Source organism: Aspergillus pseudonomiae, assembly GCF_009193645.1.
Source record: "Aspergillus pseudonomiae strain CBS 119388 unplaced genomic scaffold BDV37scaffold_25, whole genome shotgun sequence".
Taxonomy (NCBI): Eukaryota; Fungi; Ascomycota; class Eurotiomycetes; order Eurotiales; family Aspergillaceae; genus Aspergillus; species Aspergillus pseudonomiae.
This window is the reverse complement of record NW_022476017.1, coordinates 135,912-163,468: the sequence shown is the minus strand read 5'-3', so window position 1 is coordinate 163,468 and position 27,557 is coordinate 135,912. Positions and strand designations below refer to the sequence as shown.

General features: G+C 49.4%; 12 protein-coding genes across 12 annotated transcripts; 7 read left to right on the top strand and 5 right to left on the bottom strand.

Annotated features, from left to right (window-relative positions):
* Positions 1-61: 61 nt before the first annotated feature.
* Positions 62-1,153, bottom strand: BDV37DRAFT_245857 (uncharacterized protein). The gene is made up of 2 exons (XM_032081692.1): positions 963-1,153; positions 62-891 (listed from the first exon to the last, which is right to left on the bottom strand). Exons 1-2 carry the CDS (start codon positions 991-993, stop codon positions 182-184), a joined length of 741 nt encoding a protein of 246 aa, XP_031942470.1. The 5' UTR covers positions 994-1,153; the 3' UTR covers positions 62-181.
* Positions 1,154-1,328: 175 nt separating this feature from the next.
* On the top strand, positions 1,329-3,306 carry BDV37DRAFT_245856 (GMC family oxidoreductase). The gene has a single exon (XM_032081691.1). The coding sequence runs from the start codon at positions 1,370-1,372 to the stop codon at positions 3,041-3,043; it is 1,674 nt and encodes a 557-aa protein (XP_031942469.1). The 5' UTR covers positions 1,329-1,369; the 3' UTR covers positions 3,044-3,306.
* An 820-nt stretch (positions 3,307-4,126) lies between these two features.
* On the top strand, positions 4,127-4,695 carry BDV37DRAFT_97905 (uncharacterized protein). The gene has a single exon (XM_032091524.1). The coding sequence runs from the start codon at positions 4,217-4,219 to the stop codon at positions 4,541-4,543; it is 327 nt and encodes a 108-aa protein (XP_031942468.1). The 5' UTR covers positions 4,127-4,216; the 3' UTR covers positions 4,544-4,695.
* Positions 4,696-5,061: 366 nt separating this feature from the next.
* Positions 5,062-5,892, top strand: BDV37DRAFT_282103 (uncharacterized protein; the record flags this gene model as incomplete). Its single annotated transcript, XM_032086965.1, has 2 exons — positions 5,062-5,520; positions 5,590-5,892. 2 exons carry the CDS (start codon positions 5,062-5,064, stop codon positions 5,890-5,892), a joined length of 762 nt encoding a protein of 253 aa, XP_031942467.1.
* Positions 5,893-6,020: 128 nt separating this feature from the next.
* Positions 6,021-6,941, bottom strand: BDV37DRAFT_282102 (oxidase ustYa family protein; the record flags this gene model as incomplete). The annotated part of the gene is made up of 4 exons (XM_032086964.1): positions 6,021-6,299; positions 6,358-6,476; positions 6,527-6,646; positions 6,716-6,941. The coding sequence occupies 4 exons, from the start codon at positions 6,939-6,941 to the stop codon at positions 6,021-6,023; spliced, it is 744 nt and encodes a 247-aa protein (XP_031942466.1).
* A 334-nt stretch (positions 6,942-7,275) lies between these two features.
* On the top strand, positions 7,276-8,370 carry BDV37DRAFT_293305 (class I SAM-dependent methyltransferase; the record flags this gene model as incomplete). Its single annotated transcript, XM_032089378.1, has 1 exon — positions 7,276-8,370. The coding sequence occupies one exon, from the start codon at positions 7,276-7,278 to the stop codon at positions 8,368-8,370; it is 1,095 nt and encodes a 364-aa protein (XP_031942465.1).
* Positions 8,371-8,999: 629 nt separating this feature from the next.
* BDV37DRAFT_245849 (uncharacterized protein) lies at positions 9,000-10,420 on the bottom strand. The gene has a single exon (XM_032081690.1). The coding sequence runs from the start codon at positions 9,892-9,894 to the stop codon at positions 9,295-9,297; it is 600 nt and encodes a 199-aa protein (XP_031942464.1). The 5' UTR covers positions 9,895-10,420; the 3' UTR covers positions 9,000-9,294.
* A 721-nt stretch (positions 10,421-11,141) lies between these two features.
* Positions 11,142-12,160, bottom strand: BDV37DRAFT_282099 (uncharacterized protein; the record flags this gene model as incomplete). The annotated part of the gene is made up of 4 exons (XM_032086963.1): positions 11,142-11,293; positions 11,348-11,773; positions 11,823-12,084; positions 12,149-12,160. The coding sequence occupies 4 exons, from the start codon at positions 12,158-12,160 to the stop codon at positions 11,142-11,144; spliced, it is 852 nt and encodes a 283-aa protein (XP_031942463.1).
* A 1,257-nt stretch (positions 12,161-13,417) lies between these two features.
* Positions 13,418-14,793, top strand: BDV37DRAFT_293303 (putative NAD binding Rossmann fold oxidoreductase; the record flags this gene model as incomplete). Its single annotated transcript, XM_032089377.1, has 2 exons — positions 13,418-13,987; positions 14,053-14,793. The coding sequence occupies exons 1-2, from the start codon at positions 13,661-13,663 to the stop codon at positions 14,791-14,793; spliced, it is 1,068 nt and encodes a 355-aa protein (XP_031942462.1). The 5' UTR covers positions 13,418-13,660.
* Positions 14,794-15,433: 640 nt separating this feature from the next.
* On the top strand, positions 15,434-20,682 carry BDV37DRAFT_270876 (uncharacterized protein; the record flags this gene model as incomplete). The annotated part of the gene is made up of 7 exons (XM_032084631.1): positions 15,434-15,869; positions 15,931-16,504; positions 16,711-16,757; positions 16,861-17,516; positions 18,382-18,525; positions 18,658-18,734; positions 18,837-20,682. 7 exons carry the CDS (start codon positions 15,434-15,436, stop codon positions 20,680-20,682), a joined length of 3,780 nt encoding a protein of 1,259 aa, XP_031942461.1.
* Positions 20,683-21,900: 1,218 nt separating this feature from the next.
* Positions 21,901-23,779, bottom strand: yap1 (putative bZIP transcription factor AP-1/Yap1; the record flags this gene model as incomplete). Its single annotated transcript, XM_032084630.1, has 3 exons — positions 21,901-22,051; positions 22,115-23,244; positions 23,306-23,779. 3 exons carry the CDS (start codon positions 23,777-23,779, stop codon positions 21,901-21,903), a joined length of 1,755 nt encoding a protein of 584 aa, XP_031942460.1.
* A 1,876-nt stretch (positions 23,780-25,655) lies between these two features.
* BDV37DRAFT_245829 (uncharacterized protein) lies at positions 25,656-27,497 on the top strand. Its single transcript, XM_032081689.1, has 3 exons — positions 25,656-25,866; positions 25,919-26,645; positions 26,702-27,497. The coding sequence occupies exons 1-3, from the start codon at positions 25,816-25,818 to the stop codon at positions 26,788-26,790; spliced, it is 867 nt and encodes a 288-aa protein (XP_031942459.1). The 5' UTR covers positions 25,656-25,815; the 3' UTR covers positions 26,791-27,497.
* Positions 27,498-27,557: the final 60 nt, after the last annotated feature.

The window sequence follows — 27,557 nt, the reverse complement described above, 5'->3', positions numbered from 1 at the left end:
CATGTATACTACTAACTAAGGTGGGTAAAGTGGGCTTTACTGTGGCCTAGAAAAATCTTTGGATAGATCGCATGTATTATCTGTCTGTACTTATTGACTATATATCTTCAATCGTCGAGGGAAATGCTGCAGCGGTAACATTTGAATCATCCCAGTCTACTGTTATAGTTTCAATCCTCCACTACCAAGGTACTACACCGTGAGGGCCATGAACTCTGCCTGGCTGATCATCCTTCTCTCCCTTCACGACTGAGGAGATAATCTGCGCCCCAACCTCCGGCTCCGTCGCGCCCATTCTGCGCAACGCGTCCGCATCTCCAATGACATCAGTTGCGCAGAATCCCGGATCCGCACCTAGGACTCGAACGCTTTTCAGCTTCATATGGTACTGCACCAATAGCATATTGAGTGCAGCTTTGGCCACGCGATGCTCCGTGGCATGAGTGCCGCCATGCGGTGAGTTCAGATCGAGATTATATGTCATTGACCCATTGGAAGAGCTCACAAAGACCAACCGGGGGCGCGCAGACTTTAAAAGCAGAGGAAGAAGCGCTTCCGTCAGACTCGCTGCACCGGTGACATTGGTCTCAAGAGTCAGCCGCAGGGTATCGCGGACAGCTTCCCGGTTGAGGAGGTAAATGCCTGCGTTATTCACGAGCACGTCCAGACGACCGAAGTCCGATTCAATATGTACCCTTGCATTATCGACAGACTGATCGTCCGTCACGTCTAGCTGGATTGTTGATACGGTGCCATGGATGCCGGACAGAGCGCGGAGAGAACCGGCGGCTGCTTCGCCCTTCGAGCGGTCTCGACTACCGATGATAATGTGGTAGTTGCCAGACAGAAGCAGGTTTTTGGCTGTTTCGTAGCCGAGACCCCGATTTGCACCTGGAGTTCAGTGATGGTAAGCTATGTTCATGTAACCACGCCGATGTTATAGTAGAGCGGGAAGGCCGTACCAGAGATGAGGACGATTGATTGGGATGCCATCGATATGGCTAGAGCTTCTTTCGCTGGAGGACGCAAGTTTAACTGTTGGCCTTGAAATCAATGAGCCCTCCCACCCAAGATATACCTGCGATCGGACGCTGTAGAGTATTTTCGCGGGGGTCAGATGAATAGCAATCGTCATTTGATAGTAGTCATATCATATTTCCCCGTGTCCGAACCATCAAGAATCCCGCCGATCGAAAGGACTGGGGCCTATCGTTGAGTCTGTTGCCGGCAGACTAACAGGGATGGTCAGATAGTAGGCAATAACCAATCCTGTAGTAGTGGCTTTGACACTTAGGCCCCCCATCTCCACTCTCTTTCTTCCTCGACAATCTGGCCTCCAGCATTCCACGCGACCACAACCACCTCAGCTATGAATACCACAGCATTGGAAGCGGATTACATTATTGTGGGCGGCGGGCTGGCAGGATGCGCAGTCGCCTCACGCCTAAAGCAACGCAACCCATCGCTCGACGTTCTCATTCTCGAGGCGGGCAGTGACGCCTCCAGCAACCCCAACACACAATCGTTCCCGGGCCTCTTTTCGCTCCTTGGCTCTGATATCGACTGGACCTATAGCACCGAGCCTCAGGCGAATACGGGCAATCGAGTGCACACTATTCATAGTGGGAAGGCCCTCGGCGGAGGGAGTGTAATTAATTTCGGTGGCTGGAGTCGCGGGGATGCGACGGACTACGATGACTGGGCCAGAATAGTCGGAGACCAGCGATGGAGCTACCATGGCTTGCTTCCGTACTTTCGCAAGTCAGAGTCGTTCTTCGACTCTAAAGCAGACCCCAAGCAACACGGATTTGAGGGACCGATTCATGTTACGTCCGTCTCTGCCAGTGACCCCAACAGACGGTATCCCCTTCGGGAGCCAATCAAGGCCGCTTGGAACGAGATTGGGGTTCAATATAACCCCGATGGTTGCTCGGGAAATTTGTCCGGTCTCTGTGAATTCCTAGAGACCTGGCACGACGGGAAGCGTCAGGCAGCACCCCAAGCGTACAGCTTGGAAGGTGTGCGGGTATTTACGGAGGCTATTGTTCACCGAGTTGAATTTACAGACGGCGACCAGAATGGACAGAAGATTGCTTCTGCGGTACTTCTGTCGGATGGTCGGCGCTTCAATGCACGTAAGGAGGTCATCCTGGCAGCCGGTACTCTCCGGACACCCCAGGTCCTCATGCTATCAGGGATTGGACCAGCCAATATACTATCCCAGCACGCGATTCCAACTATCATTGATGCGCCGGAGGTCGGAAAGAACCTAAATGATCACTTTGCGCTCTACCAGCTATACAAGTTGCGCAATCCAGAGCGCGGGCTTGCCCTGGGTAGCCCCGTCCTCTCAGATCCCGCATTTATGAAGGGCTTTCCGGCAGACTGGGCTATTAACCAGGACGTACCGGCGGATATTTTGGGGGCAGCAGTGCGAAATGATAACGCGAGATTCGGCTCCCCCACAGATGAATCTTTCTTGAAACCCGGTCGGCCGCTCGTCGAGACTTTAATTGTCTATGCTCCGGCTGGTGTGCCCGGAGTTCCCATGGATGGCAGCTTCATCATGACCTCAGTCATGCTACTCGCTTCGACGTCTCGAGGAGCCGTCAGTATTCGGTCGTCATCGCCTACGGACCCTCCTCTGGTCGACTCTAATTACTTTGACACGGAAGCTGATCGTGTTACATTGACCCACGGCAGTCGACGCACCATGCAGGCTTTGCTGGACACTTCCGCCTTAGCAGATTATATCGAGGCTGAAGTGCCTCCCCCTGGAATGCCGGCTTTATCATCTCAATCGTCGAACGATGAATTCGAGGCCCGGATCCGGGCGACTGGTCTGGCCCACCATCATCCAGCAGGCACTGCCGCCATGGGCAAGGTAGTCGGTCCAGACCTCCGCGTCTTTGGCGTCCATAATCTTCGTGTCGTAGATGCGAGTATACTGCCGCTGAGTATCGGTGGTCACCCACAGGCTACTCTGTATGCAGTTGCCGAGCAGGCTGCAGACATTATTCTAGGGGCCAACGCTCAGACATGATCACCCTTCATGCAGTTATCAATAGGCTGATTTGATGGTTTCTTTATCTGTGTACAACCAGTGATCATTGCTTATTCCCTGACTTCCCGGCTACATAGAGTCCGTCAAGCGCTCTCATTTCAACAAAGGCATCATGCATAGACAGTCTTATAGGTAACCCATGTCTATACATCCAGAACACAGTCTTATCCGTAAACCATCAGTCTCACCCATATCCATCCAATTGACTGTGAAACCATAATCACTATTATGACTGCATGCCAGACAAGGGATGATCTCTTAGCCCACACGTGCATACGAGTATCTACACGCCGGGTAATGGCACTAAGCTAGTAATTTCAGCGGCAGCGGCGGAATTATTTCGGAAGATACTCCTTCGCCCAGGAGTACCAGACATTGATGCTATAGCAGGGTACATTCATTAAGCCACCAATCAGCCGTCTGCCTGACTCGTTAAGGAGGCGTGCATTACTCGCGTATACACTATAGGAGTCAGAGCGCACACGGAGCTGCCGCCAGAGTGTATACGTGTGCTAATATCCATCTACCTAGTCATTGGCGTAACTGAAGGCTTACCTTCTGCACTCTGGGATCCTAGCTACATACGAGCAGGGGGCACACAGACAATCCAACACCGTGCCACATACAGGTACCACCGTGTAATACGAACGGCTGCTGCGTATCATTGCCGCAACGGTCAAGGCACAGATCCAGCTAGGGTTTGAGCCTAATTAACTCGATGGGTGATCCCGCTTCCCCGTCGGCGATCGACACCACGCCACCCGTGAGATTATCGACTGAATTCATGAGCCCGGTGAGAAAGCAATGAGGCCCATGCACTCGGAGTATTCAGCGTTGAAGTCTAAACTCAATATTTCCTTCACATACATCGTTCCACAAACTGCAAAGGATCTACATGAAGCCATGACCACCACTAAGCCACATCCCCTTTCTATTCCATTTCTTTATCTTGTCTCCAGAGGCTGGGCTTGATATTTCTCATCTGATTGACTAGAGAACCAGCTATTGCGAACTACGTTTCTCTGACCAGCTGTTGCGGACAAAGTCGTCTGCGTCCTCGCTGCGCTTCTCTGACCAACTGTTGCGGACGAGATCATCGGCGTCGACGACAGCTTGATTCCGGGATAGAACTAGTCAGCTCACAAACCCTGCATGCGTTGGGTATATAAGGGACAAGGGATGACAGTACCACTCCGAGTAGTAGGGAAGGCTGTGGCTGCGCCCAGAGCGAGCATAAGGAGGGATATGTATGTGGTGGTTCGCATTGTTTCTTTGCTGTGGCTTGGTCTCGTGTCTGTTGGTTTAATTGGGATAGGGACCTGCTGCGTGCTTTTGCTGAGGACCTGGAGTTATATATGCTCTACGGTGAGAAGAATGGATGCACAAGCTCAATTCATGAGGGTACCACAGCGAGAAGCAGAACAATCCATTCGGATGGTAGATTGCAGATCGAGTGCTGTTCTGGTGTATTGCGGTTAAGACTCATTGGCTACGGCCAATCCGTCGAGTGCGTATACGCAATTCCTCGTTCTCGGTGAGCATTTTCATGCATACAGACCTATATGGAATAATGTGAATACGAGTCTCTGGGTGTCGAGCACCATTCTGCAATATTACAGCATCAACTTATGTTTCCCTGGTTAGGGCAAAGGCTTAGCGTCGGTACTTCCTCCAATGATATGAGCTTGGTAGTTCAGAATCCAATGTACGGTCTTCTGTATTGTTAGTCGCCACTGCGTCTGTTTAGCCAAAATCCTTCGTAATGTAACCCCTCGTGTCTCTAATGAGGGGTTCTCCTGCTCGTGTCGATCCCTGGGGCAATGGAACAGGTTATGACAGGTACCGTATTGCGAGATACAGGTCTGCAGATGTGTATCTCAGCAGCTATACTCAAATTAAGGCATATACTCTGCATGTTCCAAAGCTGATTGCTTTCCAGACCATGACACCGTCCTTTCCCCAAGGAAAGGCACAATATCAACTACTATCTACACCCGATGGGATCAGAGCACTCCAACCCAATCCCTAGGAAACCCTCGCCAGTGTACACCAGAACAGGGGCAGTACTCGTCCAAGTGATAGTGACATTCACAATAGCCCTCACATTGGGCCTGATCATCGGCCAGAGACTATCAGTCAACAAGTGGGATGGATTTATACGTGAGAAACCCATTCCCCTCCCACAGATCAAAGATATACTGAGAACATTCGTCTTAACAGTACCCCAAGGCACAATCAAAACAGTCTGGGAGCATAACCTCACCTTTTCCCAACGCCCAACGTCTGAGTCCGAAGCAGCGTGGAACTCCATAATCCCAGGTAATCCAACTCACACGTCCAGCAGGGTCAAGAAACGCACTAATCATGGAGAACCAGTCGGACGGGGTTTCATCCATCATCCTGAACTCGCGCCGTTCATCTCGAACATCGCTGTCTTTCACCAATTGCATTGCTTGGTGAGTTGGTTTTCCGCTTTCCTTTGTGTTAATAAGTAGTTTTGACAGTTGGGTGTCCTGGTGCTATAGCACGCTATTCTAGTCGCCTACTATGTCGCCGTGGAGGATTCCGATGTAGCGAAGGGGGCGCAGCGTCCGGATGAGTACCTCCAACAGACGGGAACGAGAATGGCCCCGTCGCATATCCGGCATTGCTTCGACTACCTCCGACAAACGTTGATGTGTGCGGCGGATACAAATCTAGAGGTGCTGGATCCTGAAACGCATACGACGAGTGGGTGGGGGCAGAGCCGGCGGTGTCGGGATTATAACGAGGTCGTGATGTGGGCGGAGAAGTGGGCGAATTCGACGGATACGGGGATTGTTACTTGAGGTTTAGCAGTAATGAATTATGAATATGTATTTGATTTGTGGACATGTTTATATATGCCAAGGAGGGGGTTGAGTGTAAACGTAACAGAACCACAATCATATCATCCATTTGTTGTCTCTAGCAAGATCTACTGCACCAACATCCCATAGTCACTCATATCCACCATCCTCGATCGCGCCCACTGATCCAGCGCCTCCCAGTTCACGCACTCGTGGTCGCTATACACCCGCGAATACGGCAGCCCGTCGACCCAGCGGAAGGTCGCCAGGGTCGTATCGCCGCGGCACATGGCTGCCTCGCGCCAGTACTCGAGACAGTGGTCGATGTGGGCCTCCTCCCGGATACGGTCATCTTCCGTCATATTGGGATAGTACCGATCGAGATGGAAGTGGCGACGGATGCGTTTCTAAAGACTGAGTGTTAGCTGTAGTCTCCAATAGATTGTGGATGGATGGATGGCGCACGATGCAGTGGATTTCGTGGTATACGGCTAACTCTGCGATGTACCCTGATCCATCTTTGAAGGCGATGCTTGGGTCTGGGAGGTGGGAGAGTTCTTCGGAGGAGATTTTGATTGTCATGGCTGGTTTGGATGTTAGGGATTGTAGATGGAATGGGTGGAGGACGGCTTACGCTCGAGGAGATGTTTCCATGCTGCGTCGAATTCGGGGCGGGGATTGCCTGTGAACACGTTGTTTTCGATATCCCGTTTGAGACGTCGCTGTTCGTAGGATATGACTTGTTTGGCGGGAGCTGGGGGTGGGTCAGTCATCCTGATATACGGTTGTGCTGGATTTCCATGCTCAAGGGGAAACAACATACAATAAGACAGTTTTGGTCGGACGCACACCTCGCTCAGTATAGTGGCCCGCCACCAGAGGCCGAAAAGCACAATGTTTGACAGCAGTAAGAGGGAGTAGAGTGTATAGTGGAAGTATATGGATCGTCCATGTTGTCTGTGGAGGGCCCGTCGCTGCTCATCAGAGGTTCGGGACGACTCTATATCGGACGAGGCAACGGGGGAGTAGTCGTGCTTGGTGGTGTCCATGATAACGTCTTGCTCTCCAGGTCATATATTCCGAGGGGATGGCGGCTGTTATTATCCGCCACTCCTTTAAATTTACACAGTATTGACAATACAACCAAGGATCGGCCGTGGGAAGATACGAGCGGAGTATCCGCCGGGGCTGCTGCAGAGCTAAAGCATCGTCACACTTCGGCTCTTGCAGAATGCGATAGTCGGCCAGCCAGATTAGCCGGTTTTGCCAATACAGGGCTTGATAACTCAGTGTAGTCCTTGCTTATGATGTCTGTCTTGTAAGTGATCCAAGCTTCTACCCCCACCTTCCTCTAATATCATGACTCTTGAGGATTAACTCGCGATGAAGTTGCCTGCTTCATTGGCATACTTGAGACGCTGCCATCCGCGCCACTTATCAGCTCTGTACCATACTCGCAGACCCTTCAGCACTGCAACAACCCACCTCAACAAGGATGACGATTCGGCCAATGTATGGAACCTGACCCAAGAAGACGTCTCCCACTACTGGAGAGGCTACCTTGCCACACGCCCCAAATATACAGACGCATTCTACGACCTGATCTACAACTACCATGCCTCACACTCACAACCAAAACCGCCCTCATTCTCCATCGCCCATGACGTCGGTGCTGGACCGGGCCAGGTCTCCGCAAAACTGGCCCAGAGATTCTCCCACGTCGTCGTAAGCGACAACAACGAGAACCACGTCAATTATGCCAAGCACTTCCTGTCAAACACCAGCGTGCCAGCATCCCGATTCTCTTTTGCAGTCGAGAAAGGGGAAGACCTGGGCTCCAAGTACCCGCCCGCCTCCGCCGATCTGGTCGTCAGTGCACTCATGTTCCCGCTCATGGATACCATGTCTGCGCTGCGAAGCTTCCATGCGCTTTTAAAGCCTGGTGGAACGCTCGCGATATGGTTTTATGGACGTGCGCACTTCGCCGAGCTCGAGTATGCGGGGCTGTGTCAACCGCTCCTGGACAGGATCATCAATCATCATTTCTCGGGCGTGATTGCCGGAGGGGGCCCGGAGCACACGGCGGGATGGAAGCATGTGGCGGATGGCATAGCCAGTTGGTTGGACTATATTCCCTTTGCGAACGAGGACTGGGGGTCTGTCGAGCGATATAAGTGGAATGCGGAATGGACTAGTCTGGGGTTCTTTGGTAACGAGGCGTGCAATTTTGCCGTGGAGCCGAGGAGTAGTGTCACAGACGCGGAGGTGGTGATCGACAGGGACGATAGGCGTCTCTGGAGGAAGGATTGGGATGTGGGTCAGCTTCGTGAGTTTGTTCAGTATATATACCCTTTTCAGAGGATGGAGGAGGAATCTGTGAAGCCGTTGTGGGCGCAGCTGGAGAGAGAAATGGGCGGGTTGCACGCCAGGCGGGCATTTTCGTGGCCGGTGGTTTTGATTTTGGCGACGAGGAAGTGATAGGACTTGACATTGATTGTAGCGTGGACATGGTGGATACTTCAATACTATGTTAAATAGCTTGAAATACACAACTTAGTAACTTAGAAGTTACGTCGTCTGGCCTGAGGTATCCTGGCTATATTATGAGCCGGTCTTCGAATCGTAACAAGCTCCATTGCCTTAATGATGATATCCCGATGCCTTGTGGGTAAAGACAGGGTTACTGAAAGATTATCCCGTTCACTGATATTATTACTGCACCGAAACCACAATGGATTTGACGCTATTCGTTCACATAGCGGACTGACTTCGAAGGGTAAAAAGAGAGGAGAGGGGCAAGTCCATGAGCAGACTCTCGGACTTAAGGATACTTGGATATGTTAGTGATGACTGGATTGAATACGTTAGAACATCTTGACTGGGTAGTTATATAATGATACTATGTCTTATTCTTTACTCTCCTTATATCTCTTACTCAGCTTGGCTTGCAGATCCATTGAACTTTTATAAACCTTTTACTTACACAGTTCGTGGAAAGACAAAAAGGAAAAATGAAGATCACAAAGGACATTCAACTATCATACACGCATAGGCGGTAGACGTTACGGTCGACCTAAAGTCTGCTTGGTATAGAAACATAAATACTAAATTGGTAGGCGCTCTATGGCCATATCATAAAGTAAACGCTGTGCTTAATATCAAAATCAATTCCCTGTTCCGCTGGCATTTCCATCGTCATTGTCATAAATCATAATTGGCTCTGAGACCATCCCGGAGTCCTTCCACTGGATTCACCTGGTTCACACGTTGACTGTGTAGAGAGCACTCTCAAAAGGCAGCCGCTGATACCCCCTAAACTAAGGAAGACGTATACAGTTTCAGGGCCACTGGCGTGTCACGTTGGTCGCGCACGTACCACGTTTCGAATTATTTCCGCTGATCTCATTTCGTATATGAGCGTAACTGTGTATCTTTTGGCGGAGAGTATCGTGGTAGCGTAGCACCGTGGCATGGCTGCGACCAAGCAAATTCGGTCTCTCGCCTTAGCCCCATCATTCTTTCTTGAACGGCACGCTGCAGCTTTGAGTTCCTTTCCTTCTCCTCCTGAGGAGACAGAAAGTAGGGAAGCCCGTTGCAGTCCACTACGACGGAGCCGCTCACGGAGTTGTAGCCTGGAAGAGCGCTATTCATGGCAGCTGTATTGCTGTTGGGGAGCATCATGGGCCTCCACTTAGACGATCGTCTTGAGAGTCGATTATTGTAAGAAGACAGACGTTGATAACTGTGAGAGGGCGCTGGCGGGTCGATGTTTTGCCAATAGAACGACGGCTCTTGGGATGCCGAGCTAGATACGGGCTCCAGTCGTGCTTGGTGTTCTTTTGTCGGTTGGGCGGCGTTGGGTATGCGTGGCTTTCGTGTTGTTGAACCAGTAACAAATTCTCCGTCGGTCGGATAAGAGGTGTGGGTGTCCACCGATCTTGCTTCAGATGCAGGTGATGACGACGAGGAGAGCCGCGACCTCAGATGGCGGAAGATAGGCATTGGGGGCAGTTGCACTAGTGATATACACTTCCAAAACAGGATACAACTGAGGTGAAATACCTGCTTTTGAGCCTAACGACCAAAGTAAATTCCAAAGAGGGGGGGGTGTTAGTGAGAGGGGATGAAGAGTGCGAACGGTGGACTTGTTTTTACAAGCGCTAGTCTGGTGGTGCGTGGTTGCCAATTATTGCTATCCCGAATGCAAGAAACGCTTGATCCTTGTCAAGAGCAATTCACCGGGCAGCTAAGAATGTGAGAGGGCAGATTCCAGAAGCTGGTTTTAGCACACTGCGTGGAGAGTGTAGAGCTTAATAGATTCGGCGGATACACGCCGATCCGTTATCGGGGCGACAGGCAAATCAAGGTTGCTCTTTGTGCGCCTCGCTGATGTGATTTATGATAGGAGATCTCCGGATGTCCTAAATTAGAAATGGGTCAAGGCGGCAACACGATGCAAGATGGCTTTCTCGCCGTATATTATCCGGTGGCTGTCAGCCTGATAGAAGAGGCCATTGTGATAGGTCAGTTGGAGATCGGAGAGGATTAGGGCTAATGCAGGGTATGGTGTCATGGTGCATCGCCATCTCAACTTTCACCGCTCCTGTTTTCATTAGCAAACAAACACCGCAGCCACGGCAATTATAGGCGATAGGGCTAGAAAGAAATCCTTTGTTGACTAAAATCAGTATCAACCGTGACAGCGGATCCTTTCTCATCTGCTCAGAGGGTTTGAGGGAGTAAAGAAATGAAAAGGAAAAGACAAATCTAATAGGATAAACAAAATCCGCCCAATTTTAGTGGCATAACGAGAAATCGCCAATGGACTTCTACAAAGGCAGATTCCCACTTGCCTGACATGGTTGGGCTCCTAAAGTCAATTATCATCGGATCCATCACACCACTGCTCTCTCAGGGACTGAATTGATTGGGACACGTCCCAGCCAGTCCTTGTCTCCACGTCTCTTAGCAGATTTTCAGCAGCTTCCTGATCTTGCTTGTGCCGGAGTATCCACCCCCCTACGAATAGATGAGTATATTAGAAGACAACCACGTGAAAGGCAAGAGACAACAGCAACAACGTGGAACCACCGTGGTGATACTGGTGGCCATGAGGATCCCTTAGAACTCACATGAAACTAGACTATGCCGCGCAGTGAAAAGAGTGTTTTCGGCCCGTGGGTTAGACTTTGCTAAGCCAAGGACGGTGAGAAGGTGGCCTCGAACGGTTTTCTAGTCAAGGATATCAGTCACACTGTCATTCTTCCACGGGAGACATATTCAGAAAGTTTAACCTCTATATTGCGCGATTGCCTGAAACTCTCGTATGCCAGAGACGGGTTCGGACGATAGGAAAATGCGAGTATGATTTGAGCGATATGATAATACTGAACGCCAACCACTACGACACATATGTTAGCTGGCATGACCAACACAAACTCGAGGTGGGGCCTACCGTGGACGGGCAGCAGCATCCAGACTCCTGGAAACCTTCGATGCACCTCATTGCTACGAGGGACATACTGGATAGGCTGGAATGTGGGCGGCTTTCCGGTGTTCCATTTCTCAATCTCCTTACCAATTTCTTCTAGTATCGAATGATTGACAGTGCGATCGTGATTGAATGCGTGTTTGAGAACCTTGGCTAGAAGAAAGACCATCCGACTCGCCCAAGCAAAATCGTCCTCCCGGCGGAAGACATTTGAATTGCTGAAACGATGCAAATCCGTTTGTAATGGCCGTTGCGAAATGAGTGATATATAAATGTCCTCGCGCAGGCATAACCAAGCTGCGGCCTCACCCAGGCCTCCGCTTGATCCGAACGATGATATCGTATTCAAGATCTGGGTTGTTCCTGTCAAATGGAACTGATGGTCCTCACCTAGTTCGGGTAAGCCTGGAGCAAATGTTTGTGTTACGTTTGAGCGTACAGTCCATTTCCTCATGCTGCCGGAGAATCGCAACTGCAGCAAGAACCGTATCTGTGATACTATCTCTGGGCCCAGACAGAACGGGAATAAGAAGCTGGAGGCAGTGGTTATGGTATTGTAGGGCTTCAGATATGTCTTTTTGTCTCTGTCTATCTATATGTCGAGAAGAGAACGCAAAGATTGCATAACGTAATACTGGCTCCCCAAGTGCTCTCAATGGGACTTCGATCTCAAAATGTCGTTGGGGGTCGGTTATATCGGCCTTGTGATTTATCAGTGCCTGCTCTGTGTTTCAACCACCGTGTTTCTATTAGTGATTCACTCACCCACAGGGCCATATTGTCGACATAGTTGCGTATAAGTGCGGCCTCCCTCTCACTAAAAGAGGCATTCTGAGCATCGGTGGTTCTGTTCTCATGCAGATTCCTATTTGGCGATGAAGGCAAACTAGACCCACGATCATTTCCAAGATACAAGGGCACCCCTAGGGTCTGACAAGCTGGCCCGTTACCGAACACATAGTTAGTTGAGATGCGCCAAACAAAGGAATCAAGAGACAATATGACGACGAGAATCTCCTCACTATATATATGTGGTACGGATGGACTTATAGACGATCGAGGTCCTGAGGCACACTCCGACACCGACAGTTCATGTTGATCAGGGCTCGCGTATAGCCCAACTGGGGCTCCGAAACTGGAATCGTACAAAGAGTCTAAGGTGCCACTCGGGTGAAAGGAAGTATCCGAGTCACCAATACAATATTGCTCTTTGATGGCGATAGTTTCATCGTAGAATTGAACTTGAACTGGGTTAATTGAGATTCCTCACATGAGATTGGTCAACGTGTATTGCTCACAGGGCCCTATCGGATGTGGCCAAATGCCTCTTTCTGGGAATACAATGTCGTGGTCATTGTTCAGATCTAAGCCTTCGCGGAACCTCACATTAAAGCTTCTATCGCAATCGACCCTAGCTTGTTTGCAGTGATGGCAGACAGGGGAAAGGGTGTCACCTAAAAACCGAGTAAAACATTGAGCTGATGATGAGGGTATGGATCATACATACATTTGAGATGCCGAGCTGGAAAAAATTCCCGGTTAGCTTTGCTATCCTCATAGATCTATGAGATGGTCACCCTTCATCCTACCTCTACATCTCCGACTAGGACAACGGTTAGCTTTAGTGCAAGTATGGAATATTAGTATGGTCCTTGCAGATAAGGAGAAGCAGGAGGAGCTCTTATTGGACAATTAGTACCAGCCACTAACTAGACGACTCCTCTTTTCTCGGAATGGAGTCATAACGATGCAGATGAGAATAAGACACGGAGAGACTTTCCAGGAAGTGAATCCAGTTGATGGATTTCTCCACATCCACGTAACCCCGCATGGGTTTGGGATCGGCGGTGTTGCTGCCTGAGGTGTCAATAGACCTATTGGGATGAAAGGGAAAGTATCTCCATCTGATGCGAGGGACGGCAACTCTTTCCGTTCCCCACATCCCAAGTATACGCTCAATTTCAGTGAGATAAAATTAAACTGCAGGGAGCTTTGACAACCAACGGCATACCAACGAGACATATTGTGGATCTTCTCCAACATAGCAAAGATGCATAGCAGACGGATATTCTTGCCTCACACCAAAATGGCCCAGTTTTCCATTTTGCGATCTCCATGTATTCCAGGGTATATAAGGCGCGCAAAGGTGCTCCTCGAGTCACAAGAACCAGCTCAGGAATTCCTTTCACAACATCTCTCTCCTCCATCTCATCGTATAACCTCTTTCTTCTGCTTGTATACTGATTGTGATTTCCATCTGAAACACCATCTTGCAAGATGTCCGTCCACAAGCTCAAAGTCGGTATGGCTGGTCTGGGCCGTGTTGGCAAGATCCATGTCATTAACCTTTTGCATCACACTCCTCGTGCTGAGCTCGTGGCAGCTTTCTCTCCTGATCCTGCAGAGATTGCCTGGGGCAGACAGAATCTGGAGCCATATGGTGTGACTCTGTATGATAACTACGACAAGATGCTCGAGCATCCCGGCCTAGCGGCAGTGGCCATTGGCACAGCGACATCTGTTCATGCCGAGCAGACTATTAAAGCCATCGACCGTGATCTACACGTTCTCTGTGAGAAGCCACTATCAACAGATATTGAAGTGGTAAGTCTGGATCTTAACATTGGTTTCCAGCCTTTTCATTACACATATGTTAACGGCTTTCACAGTGCAAAGCGGTGGTGCAGAAAGCAAAGACCAAGCCTCATCTCAAAGTCATGTGTGGCTTTTCTCGCCGATTCGATGAGTCTTACCGCGAGGTCCACGACAAAATCAGTCAAGGCCTGATTGGTCGACCTTCTATCATTCGAAGCCAGACATGTGACAAGTTTGACCCCTCAGGATTTTATGTTGCATATGCCGCATGGTCCGGCGGTGTCTTCGTTGATATGTCTGTTCATGACATCGACCTCACCTTGTGGTTCTTCGGTGACGACTCGGTCCCTAAGAGCATTTCCGCCCACGGAATTACAGCTGTCCAGCCGGAGCTGAAGAAGTACAACGACTATGACAATGCAGTAGGAATTGTCGAGTTTCACAACGGCAAAATCGCCTATTACTATTGCTCCCGCATGATGGCACACGGCCAGGAAGACACGACTGAGGTCATTGGCACCGAGGGTAAATTATCTGTCAACACCAACCCTCAGCGTAACTTTGTCAACTTCTATCACTCCGGAGGTATTACACGAGAAGTTCCTAGCAACTTCATCGGCCGATTCGGTGCTGCTTTCGTTAAGGAGGCAAATGAGTTCACCGCTGCTTGTCTAGACAATACGCCTCTTCCGATTAAATTGACTAACGCAGTCAAGGCTGTGGAAATCGGTGCCTACCTTCAGGAAGCCCTAGTAACTGGGAAACAAATTCACTTCGACGAGATTGGAAGGAGGATTGAGAAGCCTATGCTGTAAAGGCGGGGGGTTAAATGATTTCACTATAGAGGAAGACTGTTAATTAACGAAAAGCAATCTCCATAAAACAAATCTCGAGCGCTAGGTTAAATCGCACTTGTACCTCACAATCCGCTCGAGCACCTCACTTTGTAATGTTTCAAATAGTACCTTGGCTTCTGTATGTGTGTAGGACTAGTATTTATGAGCCAGAGCTTCAAGTTTGTATAGCTAGACTCCTGTTAACGTACCCCGCATTCTTGGGCTGTCTTGGCAATCAATCGAATAAATCCCCAGGACATTAATGTATTAAAGTTCGTGGCTCTAATCGTCCACTGTCCACTGTATTAAAAACAGTCGAATGAACAGGCCTCTAGTACTGCCCTGTCATAGAGATCGACATGTCCATCAGCCCACCGGGCGTTCCGATGCATGACGAATCACCCCCATGACGAAACTGATCGACGAGCACACACCAACGGCCGCGTGGATAAATGTGATCTGGGCTCTTGTGTTTCACGAGTAATGCGCCTGGAATTCCTCCGGCCGACCATATATCCTGCAGTCTTATTCGCCCAGCTAACCGCAGAGTCACTACATCTATATTTTTCTTTCTATAATTGCCAGATTGGTAGGAAATTTCTCAAAGCTTCCAGTCATTATGTATCTTGATTTTCGAGATCGTTTAGGGATTGGTACCCTTTTCACAGCGGTTATCTCTATGTTTTCGCGCGAGAGAAGCTCCATAATTTATAGACCAGCCCTACCTCCTTCCTACCCTTTGGCAGTCCGCAACCCATATCTCTCGACATGGATGCCTAGCGATCAGGTTCAAACTTTGCCATATGCAGAGCCTCAGTTTTGGACCGGACAGAGTCTCTCTTGGTCGGTGATGGCGCGGGTTGACGGGGAGACGTACAGCTTGATGAATGGGAAGAATGCAGATGATGATAATATTTTCCCGGCTATCGTTTCGAGTGCAGAATATACTTCCACTCACTCAATATTTACTCTGTCTGCTGGCCCGGCGACTTTCACCCTTGATTTCTTTTCACCTGTGTCGCCTTCCAATCATCTCCGACAGTCTCTCCCGTTCAGTAAGATATACTATTCATGATCCATGATAATCATGTCGTTAGCTGATATGAGTGTTTATAGGCTATCTGACAGTGTCTATATCGAATGCTGCTGCCAACAGCATTCAGATTTATTCCAGCATTGACGACCGATGGGCAGGAAAACAGGAAAACTCCAACCGAAACTTCCAGAAGAAAAACACTACAGCTATCTTCTCTCTTGGGGTTAATAATTCTGTCCTGTATGAAGAGCGTAGTGATATGGCAACATGGGGCCAGGCTATATTTGCGTCTCGTCCAATACCCACTTCCAATCTTTCCTTTGCCTCTGGAACGAGCGAGAACGTGCGCTCCCGCTTTATCAGGGCAGGGCACTTAGATGGAAACGACCATTGGCTTCCTGGAGGAATTGTAGCTCTATCTCATAACTTAGGAACAGTTACTAGCAGTCAATCCGTCACATTTGCTGTTGGTTATGTGAGAGAGGAAGCAGTCAATTATCTTGGGACGCCATATACGGGATACTATAGAGCCAAATACCCAGGGACACCTGAGGCAGTCACCTATTTCCTGGACGATTATCAGGATGCTCTCCAGGAATCGCTGAAGTTTGACTTAGAGCTGTCTACTAAAGCTAAAACAATCGCAGGTCAGAAGTATGCGGACATTGTTACCTTATCGACCCGTCAGGCTTATGGAGCTATTGATCTGACTATTCCTAATGATTCACTTGATATCGATGATACCCTGGCGTTTGTGAAAGAGGTCTCCAGCGATGGCAATCTCAATACTGTTGACGTTATTATGCCTGCCTTCCCCCTATACTACGCCATGAATCCTGACTACATACGATTATTGCTAGAGCCTATGATGAGGTACCTTGCAGCGGGGCGCTGGCGGGAGCCGTATGTAATTCATGACATGGGCTCCCATTACCCCAATGCTACTGGTCATGACAACCAACAAGCCGAGCCAATGCCGATTGAGGAATGCGGTAACTTGATGATCCTAGCACTAGCATACGTGCACGCAACCGGCGATAGAGAATGGGTGGCCAAGTACCAAGATATCATGAGACCCTACGCGGACTATCTGGTTGACAATGGTGTTGACATTGCGGAGCAACTATCTTCCAATGATGCTGCAGGGCCTCTTGCTAACGAGACGAACCTAGCCATTAAGGCTGCAGTGGGAATTAAGGCATTCGGTCAATTGACTGGGCTTACTGAGTACTCCCGTATTGGCAAGGAACGAGCAGACCTCTTCTTCAACCAGCGGCTTGGAACCGATGGGCAGAAGACACACTTCGTGCTACAATACCCAGACAAACCCGCCTCCTGGAAAATCCCATATAATTTATACCCAGATGTACTGCTTGACCTTGGCACTTTTCCTCCAGAGGTTCATCACATGTCAAACACATTTTTCAAGTCAGTTCGAGGAGAGTACGGAGTTCCTCTTGATAGCCGACAGGACTGGGCCAAATCCGACTGGAATATCTGGCTAGCTGCCACTTTCGACTTGGACACCCGAGACGAATTTGTGGAAGACCTGTGGACGTTTATGACCAACGGAAAGCATAATTGGCCTTTCTCTGATCGTTATGTTGCCACATCAGCTCAAGGGGCAAATCCTGGGGTGCCCATCTTGTGTCGTGCTCGGCCGACAGTGGGTGGGCATTTTGCGCTGATGGCTTTGAACGGGCCCAGATCTCTTTGGAGCGCTGCGTCCGGCGCTATGGAATTACCCGACACCATGGGTGAAGAGGGCTTTGAGACGCAAAGAGAAGAGCTGTGAGTTGGTGGAGCCGCTTGTCAGTACAGTGTCGAGTGTGATTCTGCACCAGCAATGGATTTGCCATGAGAGTAACACTATGAGCACTATACTAGTACTTAACTACAACTCCTCCTTTGGGAACAGTGAATAAAAAGTATAGGGACGGTAGTCAATCCTTGAAAGTGAAAATATATATGTTGTATTGCTGCTGAGCCCTGGGGCTCATTGCCATAACTCAGACATGAGACACTTAATCCTTTAGAAACCCATTGTTTGAACAAATTGGCCACGGGCGACCCCTTGCACTGATGCGTTGCCGAAGTTAGTATGATTCTTCAGGCCTTCAGGCACCAAGGAAGCAACGACCCCCCTAGGGATTACATAAGCTATTGCGGCCTCAGGCTGTTGTGTCCCGTCAGGTCAGTGACACTCTTTCCCCAAGAGTTTCGCTGCATCCAAACTGCTTCGCCGCTGTGTTTAGCTTTCCTTCTCCCTGTTTATTTGTCGTCCTGTCTTTTGCTTCTTCTTTCTCTCCCTCCCTTTTTTGCTTCATCGCCGCCTATAAGCCTTCGTCTCTTATATTCCGCCCCTTGATAAGATCCTACTCATGGCTTCTGTATGTATTCCCTCTGTTTGACTTCTCCGCCATTTGCTCTCCCGTGCAGATAGCTGGCCAACGTCATGGCTCGCCCACCACGCGTTTGTACGCGCCAACGGAACAAGCATGCCTACTGACACCTCCGTGTTCCTCTTCTAGCCCCGTCCTCCGCACAACTTCGGTCCGCAAGGCTATCCTCTCCCCAACGGTGCTACTGGTCCCGTACCTGGCGCCACCCCTCTTCTGCCAAACAACGGCCGAGTCATTCAGAACGGCCCCGTCAGAGTCCTGTGCATTGCAGATGTTCGAGGTAGGCTTCTCTAGCATACACCCGTGGAGACATGGTGGTAGAGATGCGCTTGACTAACTGGTGTTTCTTTTTTCCGTTTGTGTTACGCAGGTAATCTGAAGTCTCTGAATGAGCTGGCCAAACAGGCCCGTGCAGATCATATCATCCACACCGGTGATTTTGGTTTCTATGATGACACATCGTTGGATCGGATCGCCGAAAAGTGAGTAATGCACTTGATATTTGAGCTTATCTACGGATCAGATTACGTTGGGGCTTCAGTGTCCGAAATTGAATTCGCTGACGGCTGGGTATCCAAATTTAGGACCCTTAAGCATGTGGCCCAATACTCTCCCCTGCTTCCTGAAAACGTGAAGCGGGCCATCGCACAAACTCCTCCCCAGCAATCCATTAAGCAACGATTTCCCCCCGATCAGCTACCCCTCTCAGAGCTTTCTATGCTGCTCGACAAGCGGCTCACACTTGATGTCCCTGTATACACCGTTTGGGGTGCCTGTGAAGATGTTAGGGTGCTGGAGAAGTTTCGTTCTGGAGAGTACAAGGTGAATAACCTTCATATTATCGACGAGGCCAACTCTCGCCTACTGGATATAGGTGGTGTCAAGCTTCGTCTGCTCGGATTGGGAGGTGCAGTGGTTATGCACAAGCTGTTTGATAACGGCGAGGGCAAGACCACTATTGCCGGTGGCCTAGGCACCATGTGGACTACTTTGCTGCAAATGGGTGAGCTAATTGACACAGCGAATCGTGTGTACGACCCATCGGAAACTCGTATCTTCGTCACTCATGCGTCACCCGCGCGTGAGGGAATGCTTAACCAGCTATCTGTGACCCTGAAGGCTGATTTCTCTGTTTCTGCCGGTTTACATTTCCGCTATGGCTCCTCCTACAATGAATTCTCCGTGAATCCCTCATTGGACCACTACCGAGGCAAGCTGGCCGCATCGAAGGCTTCCTTCAACGATGTTTGGGAGACGGTGCGCGGTGAGGTCGAGGCTGCAATTGCCTCTAACGAAGCCCAGAAGACGCTCTTGGATAATGCTCTCGATGTAGTGCAGAAGATGCCTACTATCGCTAACGGTGGGAACCCGTTCGGCGGACCTACTGGCCCCGGAAACGCAGCTGGTCAGGTCGATGAAAGTGCTTTCAAGAACATGTGGAACTTCAACCTTGCAGATGCAGCATTTGGTTTCCTGGTCCTTGAGATCGAAGCCGGCCGTATCGCGACGGAAATGCGCGCCCAGGGTTTCAACTTTGCACACCGCGGCGGTAAGCCTCCTGTGCCTGCCGTTGCTGGACAGCCCAATCCTCCTGTGCCTACCGGTACCCCTGGTGTGGCCTCCCCGGCAGCCCGCCCCGCTGTTCCTCAGTTTGGCCAGGCCCAGCCTGTTGCCGGACGTCCTGGCGCCCCTCAACAGCCGCAGCCTCAACCTCAGCAGGGACAGGCCAAGGCTCCCGCCGCAGCTCCCACTCGCACTTCCCCAGTTCCCGTTATTCCCAAGCCTGCAACCCCCCAGCCCTCCGGCACAGCTGCCTCGCAACATGCTCCTACATCGCCTGAAAAGGCTGTAGAGGCCAACGGCACTTCACAGCCTGAGAAGCCATCCGAGTCGCCTATGCCCAGGCCCGAAAAGAAGCAGAGCAACGGACTCTTTGTGTCGAACGTTGACAATGAGCAGGCGGTTCGTGACCTGTTCCCTGAGGAGGACAAGGCAAAGATAATCAAGCTTGACAAATGGGGCAAATATAACCACGTTGTGATGTTCACCACTGTCGAAGAGGCCAAGGCTGCTCTCGATCGTCAGCCCCCAGAGCACAAGAAGCCCACGCCCCCCGGTCAACCTCGTAAGCCTAACATCAAGTTCTTCGAAGACCGTGGTAGCCACCGCGGCAATGCTGGCACGTGGCAGAGCAGCAACCGGGGAGGCAACACTTCTCAGCGTGGATACCAGAGCGGTGGTGCCAGCGACAGTGAAGGAGGACGGGGACGCGGTGGATTCAGTGGACGTGGCCGCGGCCGTGGTGATCGTGGTCGCGGCGGACGCGGTGGTCGTGGCGGTTTCAACAAGGGAGGACCTACCTCGGATTCACCTGCTCCATCGACATCGACACCATCTGGTGAGAAGCCCACCGCGGCTGGCGATGCTTGAGCATAATTGAGTCGGTCTAACGTGTTTCCTTGTTTCTTCTGTCTTGAAAAACTTTTAACGCTTTTTTTTTTTTTTGCCGGCCATGTCTTCACATTGAACTTTTTTCCACCGTGTGTTCTGTTGAAGTCACATCGGTCCCTCATATCCTAATTTTTATTCTTGTGATATTTTCCTTTCCCATTTCCTTGTTTTCTTCTGAGCGAGATGTACGTGAAACACTACACTTCATTTCCTTTTCCTAGTAGACGCTCGTCACCCCCTAGGATTCTTTAGCCCGAGCTATCGGAAGGTTGTTGGTGCGGTTCAGTGCAGTGCAGGTTGAGATGAAGATGGTGCGATGATGAAAGGGAAAGAGACAAAAAGCGACGGATCCAAAGAAAAAAAAATCATAAAAAAAAAAGCGTCAACATCAACGGAAATTTTGTATTTTACATTTTTTTTTTCCCCCTATCTTCCTGGACGCACCAATATCGATACCCTTGTAGCTTTATTGTTCCCTGAGCTTCAAGTACAGGTCTGTTTAGTATTTTCTCATCTACTTGTAGCATTTGTCTTGGGATATTGGTTTGAACGGTTCAAGTTTACGTGGAAATTGTAGACATTGCCAAGTCAGAGTAGAGAATTCAAAAATTAATTCAATATCAACATGAACAACTCCCTTGATGGTATTAACAGAAGGGAAAAAGGAATCAGTCATGAATAGGCACAATCATCATAACCCGTGAACTAAGAAGTATATAAAATTAGAGACCCCAGACCTTGGATATGATCATATCCAGCACAACGCATATGCGCCTTATCCGAAATTTTTCTTTGTATAACCAGCCGTCCAGCCGGCAACTTACTGTACGCCAGTCAGGGGAAGCAAAAAATGCATGATCTGATCATCGGTGTACATTCTTTCCAAGCCGAGACCAGTGAAGAATTTATAGTCAAACTGTGCCTCCCCATTCGCCTTGTATGAAACCAAAGACCGAAGAGAAAAAGGAAATATAAAGTATGAAATGACAAATACCTCACAAATACATGTCGTCGGATAATGTTGATCCCAAAATGAAAGTAGATGGTACATATTCCAGATCGAATGTGACTCAATTTTGCGAGTATAGTTCCCAGATCCCTTGCTCGTGATGACGCCAGTTGCAGTGTTGTATCATAGATATGGGTATCAAAATCTGCAGCACGCGATTGCGTATTATAGTCAGATGGCGAGAATTATTATTTGACGCGACCCATGATATCCTCCACGTCCTTTTGGTTCACAACTACACCACCCTCCGAACAGCGGGCCTTCGTACGCAGTTCGGAGCAAAGGTTGTCAACGTCAATTTCGCCATTGCGGAACTTCTCCATAGATTGCAGGCGATCCCTATGGCAGATAGAAGTCAGTATGTCATTGATAATCCATGAACCCACATCAAGCCGGACATACCAAATCTTGGTGCAAGACAACATCTGTGATTTGTCCTCCCCAGGCACCACCTCCTCATCCATCTTATGGTCAATCTCAGCAATCAAATCCTTCTTCGGTAGCTGCTGGTTGGCCAGCTCATTGAAATTGTGAGATGGACTTCCCAGATCCGGCAAGGGGAAGGCATCGTCAAAGAAGGTACCGAAGTCCTGCGACAAAATTGCATCCTGAGGCTCTCGCCAGTCTCCGAACAGCACTGGATCGAACTGACCCCCATTCTGCTGCGCCAGGAGGTCAAGTCCGGGTCCGGGTGTTTGTTCGTAGTTGCTGTTGGGTTGGTTGGGGGTATCCGATACACTCTCGCTTTTGCCTCTTACAGCTGGAATAGGGTTATTGATATTGCCGCACGCCATGCCGAGTTGTGCGCAGAAGGAGGCCTCACCATCAATGGTGCTATAGGTACAAGCATGATGATTCTGAACACTGTCATTAAGCTTCGTGGCAGGCGAATTTGATATCGGCTCCGGCGATGTGCCATTCGAAGACAGTATCTGACTCTGGTGCGAGTCCGATGAAGCTGACGGAGAACATGAATTGGACGAATCATGTGATGATGCAGACTGCCTGATGTTGTACACCGATGGAACCTTAGGAGAGGGATTGTTGGAGACTCCGTTGGCGGCTTTGGCAGTTGACATTCTCTGGTTGTTTGATCCGTTGAGTGCTTCCCGAGTCATAACACCTGGAACTTGGGAGTCGCTTGTCGCCGGAGAAGAACCATCCCTAGACTTGTTTTGATTTGACTTGGTCAAAGGGCCATTAAAGATGTGTCCTCCGGGAAGGTCTCCGAATTTGGGGAAGTCGAACATAAAGTCGTTGTTATTGAGGCCATACAAATTCCTAGAATGAGCGCTTGGGATAGCGCTCATGGCAGAGATTCCACTGCCGGTAGTCAGCCATGAGAGACGCTTACGGTACTCCCTGAGCTCCACCTGCAAACGCTCGACCTGAGCGCGTAGTAGTCCGTTCTCCTGGTTTGCATCGTCAGAGGCCTTCTGCAACTCATCCACTTTGGTCTCCAAGTCCTTCAGATGCTTCTCCTTGCGCTCACGGAATGCCCGCTGCGCTGCACGATTTTGCGCCTTGCGCTTCTAGAGAGCACGTTAGTAACACAAACCCCGATCAATCTACTCCACAGATTTCAATGCATACCGAAGTAGGCTCTGAAGTCAACGGCTTTCTACCTGGTTTTTTCGCTGCTTTGTCATCGCTTTCTCTGCGCTTCTTTCCCGACTCCTCGTTTTCGTTGTCCGACATATCCTTCCGTTTTTCGCCTACCTCATGTTCATCAGAGGGGACACTTTCCGGCAGGTCACCAATTAGATTCTCGGAGCCTGGAAAATCGAAGTCAAGCTCCGGGTTGAAGTCTAAGAAAGGGCTCTCATCATCTCCATAACCCAGCCCACCAGAGCCAGGATGCGACTTATTGAATCCTGGTGACATGGTAAAGCTGCCAGACGACATGTTCCCAGGAGTACTGTCTGGGTCTGTCTTCGCTTGGGATCGTTGCTTATCGTTCTGTTGCTTTTGAGGGGGCTGATTGGAGGAAAGAGCGGCAAGAAGAAGGTCTTGTTGATCGGGGGAGAGATAAAGACCTTGATGATAGAGGGTATTAAAATCGGCCATCGTGATTATCGTATCTTCCGAAGCAGAATAGAGATGCGAGAATATACAGATGCCGGGGCCACTCGTATGCTGAGATAGGCCTGCAATCAAATCTGAATCAAACACTCGATTAGGCTGTTTGGACCGTTCTGATAGCAAGGCCGGGCTTCCCGCCCGTTCGTTCTATCGTATGAAATCACTAGTGATGAGAAGATATCTGTGTGATGAATGATTCAAGAGGAATAATCAAAGCGACAGTGATTGAAGAGACGTAGCGTCGAGGATTGGCGCTACAGCGATGGCGGAAAACGGTGCAAGTCTGCAAGGGTTCGAGGACGTATCAACTGAGAGATACTTCCAACTACAATTTGAAATCGACAGCAACTGGCTAAGCTCCAGCAAAGGCAGGTGCAAGTGACTGATGAAAAAAAAAATTAAAAAAAATTGGCGTTCTCGGAAGAGGTGTACAGACACCAGGAAAAGCAGCAGGATGGTCCGACAGTAGATAAACCGCGATGCACGATAACTAGGAGCTTCAAGACACGTAGAGGTGATCAAACAGAGGGTGAGGTGAAGAAGATGCAGGTTGATCCCGAGGTAGGCTCAGGGCGAGGTGTGTGAAAGGAGGGGCTCGGAGGGAGGCGAATGAGGCTAGAAACGGAGTAGTAGGCGGAGCAAAAGTATTGAGAATGAATCGAAATACGTCAGATCAATTGGTGCCTACTTCAGGGTGACAGGGAACCAATGGACGGGGGGAAGCGAATGCTAGAGAAAAGACCAGGGGGAAGGATGAAGAAAGAAGAGGACGAGTTGGCGTAAGAGGGGAAGAGATGAGCCGATGCATTGCAGTCATTCGATGCGGTACAGCGATGACTAGCCTGAGGTACCAATCTTTGGAGCGGCCGCCCCTTTAGCGCGTGGCTATTGGTTGCCTAACCCCAGGGTTGCTCATAGAAGCCAATCAGGGCGACGGATCGTGGACGCTAGTTCGGAACCAGAAAATCCTCGTTGCTGCTTAGAAATCAGGCCAGACCCTCTTTTTTCTTTGCGCCTTTTCTGCCACTTTCCATTCCCTCGTGTTTAAAGCCGTTTGGTTCCCGCCACTCAGCAGATCCCATCCCGAAGTTCTTCTCCACATCGCGGCTTGACTATTGTATCGGAGGTCTCGGTCGACTGATAAGATGGGCACATTTTTGTTTCGTGGAGATATTTTCCTCTTGTCTTTCTTTCCCCTTCTTGCTATATGATTACTTTTCCAGTTTTCTTCCTGTTTTACAATATCACTTGTCTTGTTCGTTTTTCTACATGTAAACAGTCCAGCTATATATGCGATCTTCATCTCCAGGGAATGCCCATCGTGGAACATCCGCCCTTATCGTCAAATCTTCGCAGATAAGTCCCAATTGATCTACCGATTGGACAAATTCCCTCCGAGTTCGGGTCTTCCGTGACTCATAAACAGTTTGTTTTATGTAGATCGACGAAATGAGGAAATCTCAAAGAACGCACCCCCCCTGGAAGCCCAATATCTGCTACCATTCTTGTGATAGGTGAAACGCGGTAAGGAACCTGGATCTCTCAAGGTGCGCCACAAGTAGCCCGTGAGCATCAGGTGGCAACAGGATTTGACTCTGTTCCACAAGTTGAATCTCCGTTAATCCGGGTTGACGTGATATTCAGTTTCAAGCCATCACTGTAGGATCGTCATCAGTTCCCCAAGTGCCTTCTAACTATAATAAGTGTAGTTTATAGATTCTAAAAGAAATTAAGCTAATGGGGGGAGATCCACTCCCATATCAACTGATGGTGAGGACGACTGGAGTGCATCCCACCTGCAGAAGGGACCCTCACGTGACGCACTAACCCCAAGGGGAACGTGCACTATCTTATCCCAACTTCTCTCTGGGTCTTATCTTTGCCCTCTGCAAATAGTTTGAAGATCCAGTATTGGTCTCCTTCAATAGCACATTCTCTCTTTTTCCTTTTGTCTGTCCTAACAATTCACTGTTTTGTTTGACCCTGTTTGTTTCTTTTCCAACCCGTTTTAATATTTCACAATGTCGGACGTGGCAGCTCTGGAGGCCGAGGTCAAGGAATTCAAGTTACAGGTATATCTGTCAAATGGTTGTGGAACTTCGATCTCTAACTCAGTTGGTGCAGCTTGAAACCGTCCAATCGAGTTTGCAGATAGATCCAGATAATACGGAACTTCAGAGTCTCAAAACTGAGCTGGAAGAACTTATCAACCTCACCGAAACCTCCATCGCCGAGCTCAAACCTCCCGCTCCGTCCACGTCGAAATCGGTAAAAGAGCAAGGACCCCGGGATAGCTACCCCACGTCTCAGACGGGCTATCGAAAGCCAACAGTTGAGCAGACGGAAGAGTCCGCCCCACCGGCATCGTTCTCGATCAATGAACATGTTCTTGCCCGCTGGACTTCGGGCGACAACTCCTTCTACCCCGCGCGCATTACATCCATCACCGGTTCCTCCAGCAATCCTGTCTACCTGGTCTCCTTCAAGTCCTACGGCACTGTTGAATCATTAACTGCAAAAGACCTCAGGCCTATCTCTGGCAATGATTCTCGTAAACGCAAGGCTGATGGAAGCTCAGGCAATTCCGCATCCCAATCCCCAGCACCTCAGCTGCCAAACTCGAGCGTGATCTCTGCAGCTGCAGATATCAACCCCGCATTGGCGAATCAGGCGCGGAAAGAGCCAAGCAAGGTAGGCGATGGCCCAGCGCGTCCCGCAAAGGCGCCTCGGAAGGTCAAAGCCAACCGGGAGCTTGAGGAGGGTAAGATGAAGTGGAAGGATTTTGCCAGCAAGGGAAAGTTGGGTCGGAAAGAGAGCATGTTCCGAACCGGAGAAAGTGTTAGCGCCCGAGGTATGCTTGTCACGACCTGGTGCCCGATAGACCATGGCTAATCTTTACATCGGCAGTGGGTTTTACTGGGTCTGGTCAAAAGATGCGCAAAGACCCCACCAGAACGCGACACGTGTATCAACAAGCCGAGGACGAAGGCTACTGATGACGTGGTTCTGGATTTTTGCAGGGGATTTCCATGATATGATGGGCTTGGTTTTTTTCTCCTTATTGTTCATATGCTGTTTTTGCGCAAGCTATCTATTGTTCCCATTACTAACAGGCTGTTGGTGGCAGATAAGTCATCTCATGATTGTCGAGGCAAGGAGTAGTCGTACATAGAACACGGCTTCAAGATATTGGTGATTCTTTACCCCATGAGTCTCTGGCGTCCCTCCTGCACGCGATCATTTCTAATCCGCCATCCTGTTAGGTATTCTGATACGTCTATCGGAAAATAGGTTCTGATTGCCCTGATTTTCATCGTAGTATTTGATCCGACAGGGCGACATTCTGGAGAATCAATGACTAGGCTGTTGAGTAAATATCACTGTATGACTATAGTAGATGACTCAAATGTTTAATTATAGCGCTATGCCATATTTCAACTAGGAAGATATCCCATACATTGCCAATTACATATACTCGTACCTTGCATGGCTATTGTATCTGATTTTCGAGTTCATGGATTTGTTGTCATAAAAACATTAGTAGGACATCGCCATCTTCAATCAACAGATTTCAGCATTGGCAAATGGTAATATCGTTCGGCATAAGGGTACAGGCAATCGTCTTGTGAATTGAAAAGTATTGAATATCAGGTCCTTGCATCCCCCAAGTTTGCATCAGAATGGAATTGATGACCGTAACTGCTATCTAGGAATTATATTCATTCTCCGTACAGCCGAATACGAGATAGGCTATGAAGAGTAA

Coding starts and splice junctions, on each gene's coding strand:
- BDV37DRAFT_245857 (XM_032081692.1), bottom strand. CDS start 993: ATGGCATCCCAATCAATCGTCCTCATCTCTG. Junction 892..962: donor ATCAATCGTCCTCATCTCTG/GTACGGCCTTCC, acceptor ACTGAACTCCAG/GTGCAAATCGGGGTCTCGGC.
- BDV37DRAFT_245856 (XM_032081691.1), top strand. CDS start 1,370: ATGAATACCACAGCATTGGAAGCGGATTACATTATTGTGGGCGGCGGG.
- BDV37DRAFT_97905 (XM_032091524.1), top strand. CDS start 4,217: ATGCGTTGGGTATATAAGGGACAAGGGATGACAGTACCACTCCGAGTA.
- BDV37DRAFT_245849 (XM_032081690.1), bottom strand. CDS start 9,894: ATGCCTATCTTCCGCCATCTGAGGTCGCGGCTCTCCTCGTCGTCATCA.
- BDV37DRAFT_245829 (XM_032081689.1), top strand. CDS start 25,816: ATGTCGGACGTGGCAGCTCTGGAGGCCGAGGTCAAGGAATTCAAGTTA. Junction 25,867..25,918: donor TCAAGGAATTCAAGTTACAG/GTATATCTGTCA, acceptor CAGTTGGTGCAG/CTTGAAACCGTCCAATCGAG. Junction 26,646..26,701: donor AGAAAGTGTTAGCGCCCGAG/GTATGCTTGTCA, acceptor TTACATCGGCAG/TGGGTTTTACTGGGTCTGGT.